We start from the raw sequence: 20167 nt of genomic DNA on the forward strand, positions 1-20167 counted from the left end.
GTCAAACCTCTAATTTGCCTCTTAACTTGCCTCAATGTTATAATCTTTTTTCCGAACCTCTAACTTAGAGATGCACAAAAGATCTGTTCGGGCCAGATCCAGACCGGACCAAAAAAATCCGGATTTTTTTGAAACCAGATCGGACCGGGCTTTTTCAAAAATCGGGCCGGGTCGGGCCGGGCTTTCCCAAAAATACTAGGCCTGGTTTAGTTATAAAAAACCCGGATTTTTCAAAAATCCGGATTTTATCCGGATTTTTTGGAAAATACTAGGCCTGTTTTAGGCCTTCGGATCGGGCCAGGCCAGACCGGGTTTTTTTCGGATCGGGTTTTTCAGATTTTTTTCCAGATCGGATCGGATCGGATTTCAGATTTCAGATTTTTTGAACATCTCTACTCTAGCTTGCAACGTGCTATGTGACTCGTGCAGGTGCCGACAGTCATTCACTATAAAGCACTGCCCATTTCTCTGCTCAGACATGTTATTCACAAGATAAAAAAAAGCTTAGGAAAAAATGAGTAGTGAAACTTTAAGAGAATCTGAAAGCAATGAATATACTATTTTTAGATTAAATCATTCCATTGAATATTTGATGAAAAATGCAGATGAAGTTCAGAAGCGAGTACTTTATGAAATACTCTCCCGAAATGCAGGTGTTGAGTATTTGCAACGCCACGGCCTTGGCGGACGCACTGACACTCATAGTTTCAAGAAATGTGTGCCTCTTATCACTTACGAGGATATTCAACCTGACATCAACCGAATTGCAAATGGTGATAAATCCCCCATCCTATGTTCTCAACCAATTTCAGAATTCTTGACAAGGTTTGTACCTGGCTATATGCATTCTGTCGTGTGTTCTTTTACTGATCCATGCATATTTGTTCATTTAACGTAGCTTTATTAGATTTCCAACAAAAGCTCGTCCTCAACTTTTGCACTGTTAACACAGAGATAAAGGTAGCTGCATTCACATAGCAATACTCCTTCATACTCATTGCCGTGAAAACTGAATGCAAGAGACTGGATTTATAAACAATATTAATATTCAATTTGCAGCTTCTAAGAAGAATTGAAGAGATATTGGAGCTGTAGTAAATTATTGTTAGACTAGTTTATTGCACAAATCCCTTTGTCGTTCTCACAACAAAATTATGCACTTCAGGACTTATCATACAATGTTTGGACTCTCTGGCAAATTCTGTTTTTATTGAGTAGTGATATCTGATCATTAATTGGTCGCTTTTGTTGTTGTTTTTATAATTATTTATAAATTCAGCTCTGGGACATCTGGAGGCGAGAGAAAACTGATACCAACCATTGAGGAAGAGCTTGACAGGAAGTCATCACTCAACCGACTTCTGATGCCTATAATGAATCAGTGCATACCAGGTATTTACACTGGAAAAGCAATGAATTTCATATTCTTAGTACCGGAGTCCAGGACACCTGGTGGAATATTGGCTCAGCCACTCTCAACAAGTTACAACAAAAACACGCAATTAGTAAACTACACAAGCACAAATGAAGCCATTTACTGCCTAGACGGCTACCAGAGTATGTACTCACAAATGCTATGTGGATTATGTCTCCACAAAGAAGTAGTCCGAGTTGGTGCCACCTTTGGTTCCATCTTCATCCGGCCATTCAGTTTCTTGAAACTAATTGGACAGTACTATGCAATGACATTCGGACAGGGACTCTTAACCCTGAAATCACAGACCAATTGGTGAGAGAATCAGTATTGACAAGAGTCCTTAAACCCGATCCAGTTTTGGCAGATTTTATCGAGGCTGAATGTAGTAAAAAGTCATGGAAAGGGATTATAACAAGACTGTGGCCTAATACAAAGTGCATTCAAGCTATTGTCACAGGGACCATGTCACAGTATATACCAACTCTAGAATATTATGCCAATGGGCTACCTATTGTGAGCTCCCTTTACGCTTCTTCAGAATGTTGTTTTGCTCTTAACCTCGATCCTCTTTGCAAGCCTAGTGATATCTCCTATACCTTCATTCCAACCATGGCCTTTTTTGAATTTTTGCCTGTGCGTGGAGAAGCAAATTCCAGTCCTGAGGCAAGATTACCGATCAATGAGAAGAAACAACAAGAATTGGTTGATCTTGTTGACGTTAAGCTTGGAGAAATATACGAACCTGTGGTGACTACCTATGCTGGTAAGTTTACTCAGCACAAAATAAAGATAAATTACTTCATTTCAGAAAGTGAACATTTAATTTATCTTACTTAAGGCATAATATCACACTTTTAACTTGATATGTGGTATAAACCTCCTAAAACTGTAAAACTGTTGATACAGAAACTTCTTTGTAATTCAAAACTGTCACCTTTACTAAAATATCATAGTTTTAGCTAGATTGATAAACTTGTAAAACACATAAAGCCTAGCTCATTCGCTATCAAACGTCTTCTGCTCATTTGCTGTTATTTTGGTAATTATCAGGGCTTTACAGATATAGAGTGGGAGATTTGCTAAGAGTTGCTGGATTCAAGAACAAGGCTCCACACTTCAACTTCGTCTGTCGGAAAAATGTTGCTCTAAGCATAGACGTTGACAAAACTTATGAGTCTGAGCTGCATAGTGCAGTAGTAAAAGCTGAGATCAACCATTTAAGGCCACTTGATGGGAATTTAATTGACTATACTGCCTATGCAGACATAAACACAATTCCAGGACATTATGTTATATTCTGGGAATATATTATGTATGATAATGGATCAATAACTACAAGCCAAGTGATTCCACCATGTGTTTTCGAGGATTGTTGTCTTACCATTGAAGAGTCACTCAACAGTGTGTATCGAGAAGGGCGTGTAGCAGATAAAACCATTGGTCCACTTGAGATCAAGATCGTAGAAAAAGGGACTTTTAATGAACTGATGGATTATGCCATCAGCTTAGGTGCTGCGATGAGCCAGTACAAGACTCCTCGGTCTCTGAAGTTTGCACCGTTTGTTCATCTTTTGAACTCAAAGGTTGTGGCAAGCTACTATAGTCCAAAGTGTCCATCATGGACTCCTAAGTAGAGCATGTATTATGTTGAATTTTGTTTGCAACAATACCTGGGGTGTTTCTTTATAGCATATACTTGATGGCATTTTATTAAAATAAAATCATTTTTAATGATATACGTCTTCTTGTCCTCATTTCTTTTATCAACTGAAATATATGAGGATGGAGAAGAACAATTGCTTAACATAGAAAAGATGATCAGAGAACTATGCATCTTTACTACAAGAACTGTACTATGCAGCTTCATATACAAGAATTATGTGGATTATGTCACCGCAAAGAACTTGTTCGAGTCGGATCCACGTTTGGTTCTGTCTTGTTCCGAGCCATTCAGTTTCTTGAAAACAACTGGCCCGTACTATTTTTCTGGTATTAACCTGATTCCAAACATGGCCTTTTTTAAGTTCTTTCCTGTGTCAAAATATTACATAGTTGGTGATGCCAGTTCCAACAATGTCGAATGATCTCTGATCGATGAGAAGGAACAACAAGAACCAGTCGATCTTGTTGATCTTAAGCTTCGAGAAGCATATGAGCTTGTGGTGACTACTGACTACTTATGCTGGTAATTTTATTATATGAAAAAGAGAATATATAGTAATTACTTCATTTGACTGATTGTTCTTTATCAAATTATTTGTGCTTTTCCACTATTATTATCTTTACAGATATAAAGTGGGAGATATCCTACGAGTTACTGGATTCAAGAATAATTTAACTTCATCTGAAGCAAAAATGTTGCTCTAAGCGTAGAGGCTGAGAAAACAGATGAAGCGTAGAGGCAAAGATTTAGGCTCGATTAGTTAATTGAGCCGGCTCGGCTCGACGCGATTAAACTTGGCTCGAATTAGGCTCGGCTCGAAATTCGCCCGGCTCGGCTCGAATTACAGCCCTACTGAGCTGCATCACATTGTTCACATTGTTGATAATGTGAGTGGTCAGAGACTCAGAAGCATCAGTACTCAAACAAATGTTATTAATCTTTTATGTATTACATTTAAATATTCCTTGTTTGAACAATAATGATCAGCACTGTTGGTTTTAAGATACAAGAGGGGGAGAGATATAATATTAGGTGGAAGTTTTTTCTTTTATTCATCATAGTACTCTTAAATAGAGTTTACATCAAACAAATAAGCATGATTAGTGCCACTCATATAGCCTAATCAGCTACAAATATTTCTACAACTAATCAACATTAAAATAAAATCAACTAATTAATATTTCAATTACAATTTTGAATCATAATTCCAACGAGCACGAATCATGATGAGCACCTCCCATGTGGTTTCTAGGGCTTTCCCTTATCTTTTTTCTGTTGGAAAATCAATAATTATGGCAATTATGCAAACTTTCTTCACATCATTGTCGGCCGCAATACTTGAATTATGTTATAACAGCAAATTTTTATCCAAGTCATGTACTTGAAAGGATAACAACTCAAAATACTCTCCTCAGACAACAAACAACTTCTATTTATAGGAATTATGTATCTTCCCCAGTCATACACCATTATAAGAACTCCTTAATCTCTGAACAGCCATAACATAAAAAGAAAGCGAATTCTTATGAGTAGCGGAACTTCACAGAAATTAGAAAGCAAGGAGTTTAAGATGGAGTGCAGTAGTGTGGTGAAGGAGAAGGAGAAGAAGGCTCTAGAGTTTATCGAATACGTGACTACTAATGCAGATGAAGTTCAGAAGCAGGTTCTTGCTGAAATACTAGCTCAGAATGCTGGCGTTGAGTATTTGCAGCGTCATGGCCTTGGAGGACGCACTGATGCTGATAGTTTCAAGAAACTAGTGCCTGCTATCACTCATGAGGATATTCGACCTGATATCAGCCGAATTGCTAATGGTGATAAATCTCCCATCCTGTGCTCTTACCCGATTTCAGAGTTCTTGACAAGGTTGGTTGCCTAAACATATCTTCACATCTTATGAATCACTAGCTTGAAAATCCTTTCTGATAGTCACTTGTGATGTTATTTTGTTTGTGTGCAGCTCTGGGACGTCTGGAGGCGAAAGAAAACTGATACCAACTATTGAAGAAGAGTTTGACAGGAGGTCATTTTTCTATAGCCTGTTGATGCCTGTAATGAATAAGCATATCCCTGGTCTAGACCAAGGGAAAGCCATGTATTTCTTGTTCATAAAATCAGAGTCCGCGACTCCGGGTGGCCTACGAGCACGTACAGCCATAACAAGTTACTTCAAAAGTACACATTTCATAAACAGGACTATCGAAGAAGACCCCTATATGAACTACACCAGCCCCAATGACACTATCCTCTGCCTAGACAACTACCAAAGTATGTACTCACAGATCTTATGTGGATTATGCCTCCACAAGGAAGTTGTTCGAGTTGGAGCTACATTTGGTTCTGTCTTCATCCGGGCCATTCAGTTTCTGGAGAACAACTGGCCGATACTATGTAATGACATTAGGACAGGAACTCTTAACCCTGAGATCACGGACCAATTGGTGAGAGACTCGGTGATGAAAATTCTTAAACCCGACCCCGTGTTGGCAGATTTTATCGAGGCTGAATGTCGTAAGAAGCCATGGAAAGGGATTATAACAAGGTTGTGGCCTAACACAATGTGCATTGAAGCTATAGTGACTGGGACCTTGTCAAGTTATGTACCAACTCTCGAATATTATGGCCATGGACTACCTCTAGTGAGCTCATTTTATGCTTCTTCAGAGGCTTATTTTGGTATTAATCTTAATCCTCTTTGCAAGCCTAGTGAAGTTTCATATACCCTCATTCCCACCATGGCATTTTTCGAATTCTTGCCTGTGAAACAGAGCGACATAGTTGGTGATACAAGTCCTTACCCAGGGGCAAGATCTCCCCTCAACGAGAAAGAACGGGAAGAACTGGTCGATCTCATTGACGTTAAGCTTGGAGAAGAATACGAGCTTGTGGTGACTACCTATGCTGGTAAGTAATAATGCAGGAAGGAGAATACAATAACTTCACCTGATTGATTGTTCTTTATCAGATATTTGTGTTGTTACCACGATAATCGTGTGAAATTTGCAGGGCTGTACAGATATAAAGTGGGAGACATCCTACAAGTCGCTGGATTCAAGAACAAGGCTCCCCATTTCCACTTCATTGGGCGAAAAAATGTTGCTCTGAGCATAGAAGCTGACAAAACCGATGAAGCTGAGCTGAAAAGAGCAGTAGAGAAAGCCGTAATCAACCATTTGAGGCCACTTAACGCTAGTTTAGTTGATTACACTGCCTATGCAGACAAAAGCACAGTTCCAGGACATTATGTTATATTCTGGGAATATATCGTGCATAACGAGGGATCAAAAAGTACAAACCAAGTGATTCCACCATCTGTTTTCGAGGATTGTTGTCTTACCATGGAAGAGTCACTCGACAGTGTGTACCGACAAGGTCGTGTAGCTGATAAATCCATCGGTCCTCTTGAGATCAGGATAGTAGAAAGGGGAACTTTCGATTCACTGATGGACTATGCCATTAGCTCAGGTGCTTCGATGAGCCAGTACAAGACTCCTCGCTCTGTGAAGACTGCACCAATTCTAGATCTTTTGAACTCCAAGGTTGTTTCCAACCACTACAGCCCAAAGTGTCCAACATGGGCACCTAAAGGTTAAAAATATGTAAGAGGCTGTTGCTGTTCGCTCCTTAAGCATGCAATCGAAATAAAAATGTACTAGTATCATCTGTTGATTCAGATATAATTTCATTCAAGTCGTTTCGGTCTCTAATTGACATTTGCACACGACATACATTCTGTAATATAGGATATGTGATGTATTATACCCTTGTCCGACACGGAAACTGGAATGAGCAAAATTTAACATCGGTGGTAATGTAAGATTTACCACAATATTTGAACAAGACTACCAAGTGCACTATATCCTCTTAAATAGATGACATGTCCAATGTTTTCAAAACGTCAAACAATCATCTAATCACAAAATTTTAACCCCAGAACAATTTTTTTCCTGGAAATGAAATAATAGTGGTCAACAGTTGGTAAAAAAGGACTTCTATTTCAGAAAAGTACAACCAGCGAACAAGAATACATATGCGACTAGTGATGTCAGCAGTTCAAGTGTCCATGTTGGCTGTAATAATACTGAAGGGATCATAGGAACTAAACAAGAGCCACAAATCCAGCCAACCACAAGTGACCCGAGGCTGCAATAAGAAAAGCAAGCCTTAGTCATAAAATTCAGGAACTAAATAAATGTTACATAATCTTAAAAAGGTTCAAGTAAGTTACCCGATAACGGAAGCCCTAGCCAAGCTCTTTGTCTTGTCATAGAGGAAGTACATGCAAGCCATCAACGAGAGTGCTACCTACATATGAAACAACAATTTAACTGAACAAAACTTGATGGCCTCCAATTTGAAATGTCAATACAACATTATGAAGATGCAAGATGAAAGCTTTTTTAATAAAATATATCAAATGCAAACATCAATGAGAAAACTTAAAGAAAGAATGCATATTGCAGGGGAATACTACCAAGATTTAAAAAAACGAAAAAACAAAACATAAAGCTTGCCAATATACTTGCTCTGGAAGGATATGACAATAGTTGCTTCATATATAAAGCAGATAGATGGAGATATATGATAGCATGATGAGTGATGACCTGTGTGAAAGATATGGAGCAATTGACTGAAATAATACGATCTTCTGGTTTTATTGGTTTTAGAGGATCAGATCCCTTCTTATTATATCAAAGGTTTACTGTTTCAATGGCTTCAAGACCTGTTGGTCTTGAGACTCTTGACAGTAGGAAAGAGATAAAGCAGATGCTGGCAGCCAAAAAATGAAATACACGCGCACTTTGTAATATTGGTATTCTTGCTACTGTTACTGGAATCAGTGCAAAGAAACTTCATGACGTGTTTCACCTTGGCACAAGGAGATTCCATTTCATATTACTGGCAGTCACACTAACGTACTTCCATCTTTCCAAGAAATCTCTTCTAGTTACTTTCACAACTTCTCTTAACAGGGGTAGTAAGTGTTAACAATATCATTCACAAAGATTAACCATAAAAACTGTGCTACTGTATGCTATCTTTGTGCATGTACATGAAGCTATAGCACCTAATAATAGAAAGCAAAATGCATCATACAGTAAAAAGAAACTATTTTTCTCCGGTTCACATGTCTACATACAAAATTAACTTCTGTGGGTCAAGCTAGGAAATTCTATATTAGACTTAGCTAGGCAGGGTGCCGGGATGCAGCGCAAGCATATGCCAACCCACTAAGAGACGAAAATAAACTATTAAGAAGGTGACGCACGAGAAAGAACGTAAGATTATCAGGAAACATTGCAATAGAACAATTTTCAGAAGAGTTTCAAATCATTCCTCAAAGGGACATAATAAGCCTTCCTCGACTGTCAGACATATAATGAAGTTAAAACAAACCTGGAAAGCTGGTCCACCCTCGGCAGAGCTGTTCACACTCCAGCATGCCATAAATGCAAATAGGAACAACCTTCTTAGAATTATGACATTAGGAGGAAGTTCTATAAAACTGATCAAGTTTTTAACCCAAGGTGGAGACTCTTCTACTTGCTGTTTTAGCCTGCTTTTCAAGTTGATTTTTGTTTTTTTTCTCTTCAAGAAACTGGTCATCAATATTTTCTCAAAAGCAGCTTCTATCGATTCAACACTTCTCTCATGACCAGCATATTGATCCAACAAAAAATTTCGAGAGCTCCACACTTCCTCCTCAGAAGCATCAGTACTTATTCCAAGACGCTTATACGGATCCCAGACATTAGATCTAGGAAACTTCGATACATTACCTGCAGCAACAATAATTAATATGATATAACCATTTTACATTAAAAATAATTTTTCACAGTAGATATGATATATCAAATATCTAACGGTTCAAATAAAGTTTAGGCAAATACAAGAAGTATTCATGACTTTTTCTTCCGTTTTAGTGATTAAAATTATATATTTATTTTCCTCTACCTGGTATCTAACGGTTCAAATAAAGTTTAGGCAAATACAAGAAGTATTCATGACTTTTTCTTCCGTTTTATTGATTAAAATTATATATTTATTTTCCTCTACCTGGGTCTATATAGTTATAGCTCTATCAATAAAGTTCAAGAGACAAGGAAAAACATGAAGATGACTCCAGCTTTTAATGAATGGTTATTACACAATATTTTGAAAACCAATAGGGTATGCGAATTTGCGACCACATTACTCAAGGCAGCAAGGCGATTAATTAGTTGTCATTTTCTGAACTAAGAGCAATACCATCATCAACAGTGCATACACAGTTGTAAACTCAATTAATCGACACCATTAGTATCACTATTTGAACCAATATATCTATATCGCCATAATTTCATCAAAGCTATGTCCCTCGAAACACAAAAAACAATAGAAAATTGAGGTTAAAATAGACAGTGATACCTCCTCCTTCATAAGATGTAGTGGTTGCACATTTAGCCCTAAAAGACTTTCGAGATAGAAACGAAACATTATTAGGAGCTAATCTCCCACTTGAAATACATCTGAAATCCCAAAAAGAAACAAACTTTAGATAATAACAAGAATCAACAGCAAAACCCATGATTCAATTAGCCTAATTCAAGTCATAAAACTTATAAGTCAAATTACACACACAAAAACAAGAAACTTACAGTTTATTGGGTAGGAAAGGTGGGGAAAGAACAGGCCTTGAAAGAACAAGAGTATTCATCATCTTCTCCTAAAGATGATTCACCCTTTTTTTTATTTTCTTTGATGAGGGTAAATATACAAGGACTCCCGGAGGCTTGCAAAGCTATCGCTTTGTTTGTAGCAGGCTAGCAGCTGACGATCTCTGACTTGGTTGCATATTGGGCCTCTATATGCGGATCACTGCAACCGGCCCATAGAAACACAAACTACTCTCTCGTGGTTACTTATTTCCAGAGCTGTAAACGAACCAAAATGTTCGGTAAGTTCGTTCGGTTCGGTTCGTGTTCGATAAGCTCGTTCAGTAAGTTTACTGAAGACGAGTTCGAACAGCACTTTCCCTCCGATAAGCTTAACGAACCAAACCGAACTTTTAGGATGATAGATCCGTGTTCGGTTCGTTAAGCTCGTGTTCGGTTCGAATTCGAGAAACTCGTGTTCGTTCGACCATAAATAAAAATATTTATAATATTATATGTAAATATAATATATAATATTATTTAAAAATATACATTGTTTGCGAACAGTTCGTGTTCGGTTCATGTTCGGTTCGGTTCGACATGTTCGCGAACAGTTCGTGTTCGGTTCGGTTTGGTTCGTTACCGAACTGAGTTCGGACAGAAAATTTTGTCCGATAAAATTATCGAACATTGTTCGGTTCGTTAAGATTTTGTTCGAGTTCGATAAGAGTTCGTCCAAGTTCAATTCGCTTACAGCTCTACTTATTTCGCTAGAACAAGAGTATCTGCATCTCTGTAACGCAAAATCCTTGAATAAAAAATCGATTAATATATACTATAAATAAAAATATAAAAATTATGTAAAAATATTTTATTTTAGTAATATACTCTTTTTATCTCTATATGTAATCAAAATCTTGACATTAATTATATTTGTCGAACTTCTACAAATTTGTTAGAAATTTTACATCGTTTATTATTATATTTTTATCATCATATTGAACTGATATATTATATTTGTAATAATCTAAAATATTAACACGATATTATTTTTAAATATAGACCGTCACTACAGACAAAAATATTGAATCTCCCCTCACTCCACTTATTCTCCACTGCACGGCACGTCCCTACACGCACCCCCAAAGTCGACATCGCCGCTCGCGCTCGTCAGATTCAGACGTGCCATCTCTGGACCTACGCGCTCACCTTCAGCTGCATAGCAAGATTCATAGTCATAGTTCTCGACTAATTCCAAGACCAATTGGTCTTTTACATCACACCAAAAGAAGCAATCAACAAATATACTACTCCCTCCGTCCCATTTTAACTGCTTTTGACTTTTTTACACGTATTTTAAGGGGTTAAAAAAATCACATCTAAACATAATTATTTTTTATAAAATTTATATCAAATAAAAATTTAGAATCTGAACTTTTATTTGATATAAGAATTGAAATTTTTTATTGAGTGTAGATTTTATTTTTTTACTCCTCAATATACGTGTTAAAAAGTCAAACATCAGTTAAAATGGGACAGAGGGAGTACCTTTTACAAATATGTGAAGGTTGCTTTTGAGTTGATTTCTAGTTTGTTGTTTTAGTTGCCTATGAGGTTACAATGTTGATATTAGAATTGGTCCTACATGGGTGTTTTTCTGCCTTTGCAAACATTGTAGCTTATTATGCAACTAAATGTAATTTTCAACCAATTTTTTCAAAGTTGTATTTCTATTTGCATATATGGTTGCTATCAGTTGCAGGTATGGTTGCATATGCAACCACCGTATTTTTGCAAATATTTTCAGGAACATAGTACTTTTGCAATTTGTTTTAAAAGGTGACAGTATTTCTGCAAAAATTCTTTTAAACTTGATTATTTATTAAAAAAAGCCCTGCAAGTTTATATATGCATTAAGCTATTACCCACTTTGTTTCAATTCGATACATATGTAATCAATGTGTATGGCATTGTAGCGTCTGAACAATGCAGATGCATCTAAGGCTCTCTACACCATCTGCATTTCAATCTTCCTGAATTTTTTATATTTACTCATCACCAATCTTCACAACTAAATGATATATTACCACTACTGCTTCACAATTACATCATTCAGATCTTCTTGCACACAATACTAATAATCTAATAATACTACTACTACTACTACTACTATTTTACATTTACAAACTAAGTATCAAATTACATGATGAAAGCTATCAAGTAAAACACCATTTCTTCAGCAATCCTACATGTCATCTTTGCTTCTTGATGAACTTGAACTTTCTTTCGTGTCTGCCAACTACCACGGAGGAGACCAAGAATCAATTTCTAGACTTATATATGAAGCAGCAATGCAAAGAAAATATAACTTACCAGCTTCGGAGTTTCACGTAGTTGAATTCTTGGACCTTGATCAGTAAGTTGTATCCTCACTGATGTTCGAGATAGACGTTGAAACAACTCGATCATATGATTATATATACTACACATCAAATTACAAAAAAAATATTTTCTTTATAGAATAATATATATGCTACGTACACACAAGTAAGAAGAGAGTGTAAAACATTCTACCTGAGGCGGTGCCGGTTGCAGGCTATGAAGAATGCAACAAAACCATTCAAAACGCTGCGAAGGGCACGAAAAACCTAGCAACAGAAACAGAAAAACCGTACGTAAGGACAGAATTATATAATCCAAGTCTTGAGAAAAGCCGGGTGATAATTAAAAACTCTACAACCTTGGAGAAAAGGTCTTTGGACATAGTTCGCCACATGGAAACCTCATATGAGCTCACAGTGACATCAGCACTTGAAGCAAACCGAAAGATGCTACTCATAAAGAGGCATATATCTTTAATCAATTCGTATACATTCGAAAGTATAACAAAGAGAACACTAGAGAGCCCCTGCAGAAAGCTAAATGGAATGTACAGTATATTCCATATGATCCGGAAAAAGGATGTAGCTGCATTATTGAACAAGTAAGTTATTAGTCACAAATCTCGTATATACAAATAGATAGACCCTTTAAATATATTTTCAAAGTAAAGTATGAATATTAACTAACCAATACTCCAAATGAATGAAAGTATAAACCACAAAGGAAACAATACGGTCTTAGCAAAGTTCTCCAGTATGTCAGCTGAAGAATCCACCACAACCCAAATTAGTGTGCCTACATTCTGAGCTACCAATACAAACATGTCCCAGAACGGATCGATGAGCTGCCAACACATCGCAATAGGACCTGCCACCGGCTGTGTTAGAACCCGAAAGAAAGATCTAATGGTCCGCATAGTTGTCATAAACCACTCAAGAGCCTTCTGGGAATTGTGCAGAAATAGCATTGTTCCTAAGTACTTAATTCTTGATACCATCTCCCATGTTTCCATCCAATCTACGAGAGGCCCGCAAAAGCGTGATGCAGCTGCCTTGAGAACAGGAACATTTTTATATAAATCATAAAATCCAATCAAAACAGTGACAACAGAAATTAGAACATACAAAGTTCTCGCTAGAGGACACATCCATGGACGGTAAAAGTGGCAAAAAACTGGGTATGACTGAAGAAAGATGACCCAAGATGGAAGGCCACACTCCAATAATGTAAGCAATCGCAAATCAGATGTAATTATGTCTCTCAGTTTATATGGGAGATGAGGGTCATTAAAACGGAATAACAACAAAACATCTTTGTACTGGGTATCTTTGAGAGCTTCTTCCGTATGACTTGCACAAGGAGTCTGGGGATGTGTAGGTGAATCAATACTTTCACTCTGTGTTTCGTCTGAATATATATCAACCTCAAATCCAGTGCTGAACGATTTTATTAGTTTTCTTCTTTTGCAGGGCCCATTCTGAGAGGTTGGTGAGAGTGGCGGCACGCCTGATGATAAGTTCTCTGAAGTAGCTGTGTATTCACTAAAACAACTACAAAGAGGTGATTGATTTTCAACAGTCCTACTGTAAACAGAGGCGGTGTCTTCATCGTCCCCAATGACAGGACTATTATCAGAGATACTTTTATCACTGTCCACATTACCAGGTTTCCCATTATTAGAGACAATTTCATGATTGTTAACATTTGTAGTCAAGGAAAAGGAATCTTCAGCATTATAAAAGACATCTCCTGTAGAAATCAGAAACATTTTAGTAAACTACATATAAAAAAGATATTTACAGGAGGGCTTTAGCCTTGATGAGATAATACAGTAAATGGTATACATCTTAAAAATTAGGATAACAATCTATTTTATCACTCAACTCAGCATATAAAAGAACAATTAAAATCCCGTCCACCACCGCTCTCCCTACCTTAACTTTGAAGGTAGCTTAGTGGGTAACAATTAAAGGTGCCTTTGGAGGGTACAATATAAAGTGCCTCTTTACAAAAGATTGACAATAAAAAGCATAAGGAAGGGGAAGTAATGTCTCCCAAATATTCAATGAGCAGTACTTTTTGCAGATAGGATCTTGAACTACAGATATTGAAAACAAGCAAGTGGTACATACTTGTACTTCCAAGTCGAATGCAAGAAAATACCTACTGTGGAATCAAGATGCTCTTTCAAGCAAACCTTCTCAAAAAGAGTTCCCGAAAACCAAGAGGATATGCATCCAACAGCTTGAGGAATACTATCAAATTCCCATTTTTTCATGATCTTGGACTCAATAGCCAAAGATGTATCAGTCTGCATGTTAAGAGTACCCAACTGTTAATGGCCCATTACAAGCGACAGAACACAAGAAACTTTTTCCTAAAAAATATAATCACCTGAAGCTCATTGAAGTAGTTGATACCCCGTACATTAGATTATGAAACTTCAAAAACAATAAAACCATACAAGGTCCTATGCAACTTGCTATTTAAAGCTAATGATGTCCTCAGATTCCTAACAGGAATCATCGTCGTGGACATTGCTGTAGCATCAATTACTTGGAACCATCTTTCGAACTTCCTAGATTTACTTGGTTTTATTTTTGAAGTATTCACATTAAACAACCGTATAGTCTCATTTTCCTCCTTCTGCCTCCTTGTGTTTGCGAAAGGGGACAACCTGGACTGGTCATATATAGAAAATATACTTTAACATCACTATCTCCATTAGATATATTAGTAACGTGATAACTAGATAGTCTTGACAACCTTAGTGACCATTAATTGCCATAGGTGTGCAGGTCGTGAGACTAGGTCTTTCAGCCAAGGACGGTTATCCACCAGGATATAGAACTTCTTACTTTCCATAGCCAGGAAAAGGCTGAGGTCTGAAAGATAAGATTGCAGGTCCCTGCAGAACATTTTAACAAACTTCCGATAAAAGGACAAAAACACGCAATATGCAATAAGTTTATAATAGTCGTCTCCAAATTTCTGATTGATCGAAGCTGAATTGCATGGATTTAAGATCTATAAAGTCGCCTCTAAATCAATTAAAACAAAAGGGCGGCGTGCCTTTCTTTCTTTGGGATCAGTACCACGTCTGTTAGTCTTCATCACAATAAGGATAAAAGTTTTTATCCCCACACACAACTACACATAAGGTGTACACTAAAATATTCTTCACTACATTCGCTTGTTTTAGAGAAAACAGATTAAATCAAAACAAATGATAGCCTAAACATTCAACCTCTATAAGTACCTTCATGCATATGTACTCTGGGTGGATCCAGAAATCCAGTAGGTAATTTGTACTAATTAACGTATCACGTGATTCAGTATAATAAACAAGATGGCACTTGATATCTACAAAACATTATTCCAAAAACAAGAATGCTTCATTTTTGTTTCTGAAGTCTTCAGTTGATTGTAATGCATAGCTTAGAATTTTGAGCACAGTGCATAAACCGCAAAACAATTTGTTCATGACAGCCAAGGATAGCCAATACATAAAACAAAGAGTGCGACAAAGGAGCATTCAATGCTTACCCAATTTGGAGATTGGTCAAAGGAAAAACACAACGATCATTGTTGGTTGTCTCCATAAATGATAGCAGCAGGCTAAGTCCCTATACATACACGAACACACGTTATGAGTTAATGAAAGTTGAAATGACATGCAAAAAGCAAAAAGAAAATGAAAACAATGCGCGAGAGAACCACAAGTGAATATCATGAGAAACATTGATATCAGACTTGATGCATTTGTCTGATTCACAGTTGTATTATTAAGTTGTGATTTAAGAATAATGGCCTGATCTTGTGTTGGAATGCACTTACAGAAATGCACACATGCATCCACCGGGTCTTGAATTATGAATTTACATGGAGAAGGGTATATATAACCTTGATTAATGTCAGAAAACTCAAGCTTAAGAAATGCATGCATCTCCCACATGAATTGTCCAGTAATTTTGTATCTTCTCCATACATTATATGATTATTCTTATCCCATGTTCCAGTTATACCCTTGTGGTACCCATTTATTACTACTCTTACCTAATAACTTATTCAAACAATTTTGACAGTAAATTTTTTCACAATCAAAACGCTCTTATCAATCTGAGTATAAGGTAATTTTGCTATTGAACAACCTCTATTTATGGAAAAAATTATATAAGAACTCATTTGTTAAAGGCGATGATAAAAAAAATAAACAGTAATTATATTAAATAAATGTGAATGGAGAGAGTCGAACTCGAGTTCCCGTAACGAGCTCATCTAAAATATTTGAGTAGAGGCCCATCTATTATATATCTAATAGAGCAAGGGTGAGTAATTTAATTCATTGAGACTAAACTACCCTTGCCACTATACATGCATATTCATAAATAATGGGGCTAATTCTGACTTTTTATACTAACATAATTAGACATTAATGTCTCTTCATTAATATATATTAATTACTTTATAATTAAAATTCCAATACATATAAGTATGTACTACCTCCGTCCCTTTTTACTTGTCACTTTGACTTTTTGCACGTAATTTAAGGTGGGTAAAAAACATAATTCCGCTCATTATTTTTAAAATTTTCTTTTTGTGAATAAAAATATAAACTATAAACTTTAATTCAGAAAAAGAAAATCTTAAAAATAATAAATAGAAGTATGTTCTTTAATCACCTTAAGTTACGTGCAAAAAGTCAAAGTGACAAGTAAAAATGGACGGAGGTAGTAATATTTATAATTATGATTTAATAAAAAATAAATATCTCCTGGTGTAAAAAGCGGCGATTAATGAGGATAATTAACATGATCATTATTTCAAACTATAATTTTCCTCCATAATTTTTGTAAATTTTTATATTTTGCCTGATTTTCGAGCTATTAATCAAATCTCTTACCAATTAGGCATCGATTTAACTGGATTTTATCAAATCAGATCAAAATCTTTCCGATTATCGATTAATCTGTTAATTCGGCCGATTTTACCATAAGTTTTGAATGATTATAAATATAATATATAATAAAATAAAAAAATGGACTATTAGTGAGAAGTAAGTCTAGACTTATAAGTTTATTAAAGTGTTTGAAAGAAAGTAAAAGTCTTGATAAAAAAATAAAATTTTCGGCTTCTTATATGTTCTTCTGACTTTTTATACAAATGGGTCAAGGAAAGTAGAAACTGACTTTGCTTATAAAAGGAAGCTGAAAGCAGGGCATCCTAGCATACACATGATATGACTTCAAATACAAACAAATATTACATTTAAATTACATTTATAACACAAATAATCTTAATTTAGAAAAGATAAACAAAAAGATATGAGATATATTGAAAAAATAATTTAAAACAACCCGTGCTTTGCACGGGTTAAAAAGCTAGTTACGGTCTTATATTCTTAACATCTTAAATTTAAAAAAAAAGCTAAATATTGAGTTGAGTAAAATTTAACGAAAATTAGAAAGCAAGAAGTTTGAGATGGATTGCAGTAGTGTGACCAAGGACAAGAAGAAGAAGGCTCTTGAGTTTATCGAATATGTGACTAGTAAAGCAAATCAAGTTTAAAAGCAGGTTATTGCCGAAATACTAGCTCGCAATGCTGAAATCCCTGCTCATCATCTACAGAAACTCGTGACCACCAGGGACGGATCTAGGAAGAGGCACGGGGGACACGTGCGCCCCCTAAAATTTTTTTTTGCATTTTTTCACCATTCTTTTTACAAAATTATAGAAGTGCCCCCCCAAAATTTGAAAATATATAGGTGTTTTTCGAAAATTTGCTTGGTGCCCCCTAAGATTTTGTGTCTAGATCCGCCCCAGGTGCCCACTATCACTCTTGAGGATATGCAACCTGATATCAACCGAATTGCTATTGGCGATTAATCTCATCCTATGCTCTCACCTGATTCAAACTTCTTGAAGCTACAGTGATAGGAACCTTGTCAAGTTATGCACCGACTCTTGAATATTATGGCAATTGACTACCTCTCGTGAGCTCACTTTACGCTTCTTCAGAACTTACTTTGGTATTAATATTAGTTCTCTTTGAAAGCCTAGTGAAATTTCCTATACCCATTCCGGCCATTGAATATTTTGAATTTTTGCCGGTACAACGAAACAATATAGCCAAAGTGTCCAACATGGGCAGCAAAGAACGCGTAAGAAGTTAAGCTCCTGCAGTTTGCTGCTCAAGTATGCAACTTTTTACCGGTATTCCCTCTTCTTGATCAAATAAAAGATAGACTGCATGTTACAAGAGAATATTACTAGCAAGATCTGAAAGAAGAAGAAAACAAAACTTAAAGCTTGCCAATTTACTTGCTCTGGAAGCATAGGAGTTACCTGATGGATGGATATAAACTTAAATGTTTAGGCAACAACATTTAGTAAGTAAAAATGGTACTAGTAGGATGCAAATAGGAACAAGCACCTTCTTGAGAGAAAGTTGTATAAAACTTATAACCCAAGCTGGACTGGAGACTCTTTTACTGGCGTTTCAACTTCATTTTTGTTTTCTTTTTCTTTAAAAAACTGCTCATCTATGAGTGGATAGACCGTTATTCCGAAACACCCGATTTCGACTCACGCTCTTTTCGAACAAGTGGTAGATCAGATATCGCAAAGCATTAGGCATATCTATACTATCTATACTATACTATTAAAGCTGAAACATTAAGAGGAGTGTATTGGATTGGGATTTTAAAGCATTTTTTTGCATTCATGAAATCCGAGGGTATTCGATTGGTATTGTTTGAAATCCATTAAAATCTCGAGGTATTCAATTGGGAATTTAAACTATGCTACAAAATCTAGTGGTATTCAATTGGGATTTTAAATTATGCTTTAAAATCCGATGGTATTCAATTGGGATTGTTTAAAATCTGATGGTATTCAAATGCTGATGGATTTTTTTTCATTTCATAAAATGATGGATTTTGTGGCATTCTTTAGTGTATTTTAAGTTTTTTGAAATCCCACCAAATTCAATGGGATTTTGAAGCATTGTACTTAAATCCTATCAACTCTGCGACATTTCATCAAGAATCCGCAAAAAATCAAAATCCCATACAATCCATTAAAATCCATAGACTAAAAACAATGCATTAAAATCCCAATCGAATACACCCCCGTAAACCTTTGATCGGTCGGTACTTGGGCCGAATTATGGGACTACTTATATAATCAGTTATCTTTTTTAATTAATACTATTAACGTTTTTATATTTTCTAACTAAAAAAACTCAATTTTCTAAAAATAACATTAGACAACATAGCAACTACCCTTTTTAACTAAAAAACATTATTTTTTTCAGATTCCTAACTAAAAAACCGATTTTCTAAAAATACACATGTAACATATCTATACTATACTATTATAAGCCAACATGGCTATAATTTTTAGTCCAAAATTTTAATTATATTTTTTGGTTTAGTACTTTTCCTTTGCAACTACAAGTCTACAACATGTGGAGTTCTATTACTCTTACATTGTTAAACGGTTTCAAATAATAAAAACGCTAATCACAATACATTATCATATAATATTTCATAAAAGAAATTATAATGATGTTAAAAATAAATTTAGAAATATACAATTTCATATATATTTTTTTACAAAAACCTTAATATAACTCTTTTTAACTCCAACATGTTCTATTTCAATACAAACACGAATCATTGCGTAACCCTTTCTAACTCTAATATGTTTGACGGCAAATATCTTTTTTCATACATATGAAGATATACAAAATATAAAAAATCTGATTTAAAATTAATTGAATAATAAATTATCACATATTAATAACAAAAAAGTATTTATAAATGCATAATAAATTGTAAAAGCTAAATTTTCGTGAGAAAAAATATAATCAGTTGGTTAATATAATTTAATTAAAACTCAATTCAATAATACTAAAATACTAATAAAATGATATTAAAATTTAAATTATAAATAATAAATTACAAATCATATAACCGCCCATGCTTCGCACGGGTTAAAGGCCAGTGAGCCTAAATTGTAAATAATAAAAAAACTGTTCATCAATCTTTTCTCTAAAGCAGCTTCTAT

The 20167-nt window shown here is 35.5% G+C and overlaps 2 protein-coding genes and 2 pseudogenes across 2 annotated transcripts; 2 read left to right on the forward strand and 2 right to left on the reverse strand.

Annotated features, from left to right (window-relative positions):
- Window positions 1-331: 331 nt before the first annotated feature.
- On the forward strand, window positions 332-3159 carry LOC108226567 (indole-3-acetic acid-amido synthetase GH3.6-like; annotated as a pseudogene).
- Window positions 3160-4462: 1303 nt separating this feature from the next.
- LOC108228132 (indole-3-acetic acid-amido synthetase GH3.6) lies at window positions 4463-6743 on the forward strand. The gene is made up of 3 exons (XM_017403621.2): window positions 4463-4946; window positions 5041-5984; window positions 6087-6743. The coding sequence occupies exons 1-3, from the start codon at window positions 4606-4608 to the stop codon at window positions 6671-6673; spliced, it is 1872 nt and encodes a 623-aa protein (XP_017259110.1). The 5' UTR covers window positions 4463-4605; the 3' UTR covers window positions 6674-6743.
- A 187-nt stretch (window positions 6744-6930) lies between these two features.
- Window positions 6931-9953, reverse strand: LOC108228133 (protein CHAPERONE-LIKE PROTEIN OF POR1, chloroplastic). The gene is made up of 5 exons (XM_017403622.2): window positions 9719-9953; window positions 9489-9589; window positions 8478-8860; window positions 7309-7385; window positions 6931-7223 (listed from the first exon to the last, which is right to left on the reverse strand). The coding sequence occupies exons 1-5, from the start codon at window positions 9778-9780 to the stop codon at window positions 7073-7075; spliced, it is 774 nt and encodes a 257-aa protein (XP_017259111.1). The 5' UTR covers window positions 9781-9953; the 3' UTR covers window positions 6931-7072.
- Window positions 9954-10912: 959 nt separating this feature from the next.
- Window positions 10913-16137, reverse strand: LOC108225640 (uncharacterized; annotated as a pseudogene).
- Window positions 16138-20167: the final 4030 nt, after the last annotated feature.

Source organism: Daucus carota, chromosome 6 (genome assembly GCF_001625215.2).
Source record: "Daucus carota subsp. sativus chromosome 6, DH1 v3.0, whole genome shotgun sequence".
NCBI lineage: Eukaryota > Viridiplantae > Streptophyta > Magnoliopsida > Apiales > Apiaceae > Daucus > Daucus carota.

Coding starts and splice junctions, on each gene's coding strand:
- LOC108228132 (XM_017403621.2), top strand. CDS start 4,606: ATGAGTAGCGGAACTTCACAGAAATTAGAAAGCAAGGAGTTTAAGATG. Junction 4,947..5,040: donor ATTTCAGAGTTCTTGACAAG/GTTGGTTGCCTA, acceptor GTTTGTGTGCAG/CTCTGGGACGTCTGGAGGCG. Junction 5,985..6,086: donor TGTGGTGACTACCTATGCTG/GTAAGTAATAAT, acceptor TGAAATTTGCAG/GGCTGTACAGATATAAAGTG.
- LOC108228133 (XM_017403622.2), bottom strand. CDS start 9,780: ATGATGAATACTCTTGTTCTTTCAAGGCCTGTTCTTTCCCCACCTTTC. Junction 8,861..9,488: donor TACATCTTATGAAGGAGGAG/GTATCACTGTCT, acceptor TTGTTGCTGCAG/GTAATGTATCGAAGTTTCCT. Junction 7,386..8,477: donor AGGGTGGACCAGCTTTCCAG/GTTTGTTTTAAC, acceptor TTTCATATGTAG/GTAGCACTCTCGTTGATGGC.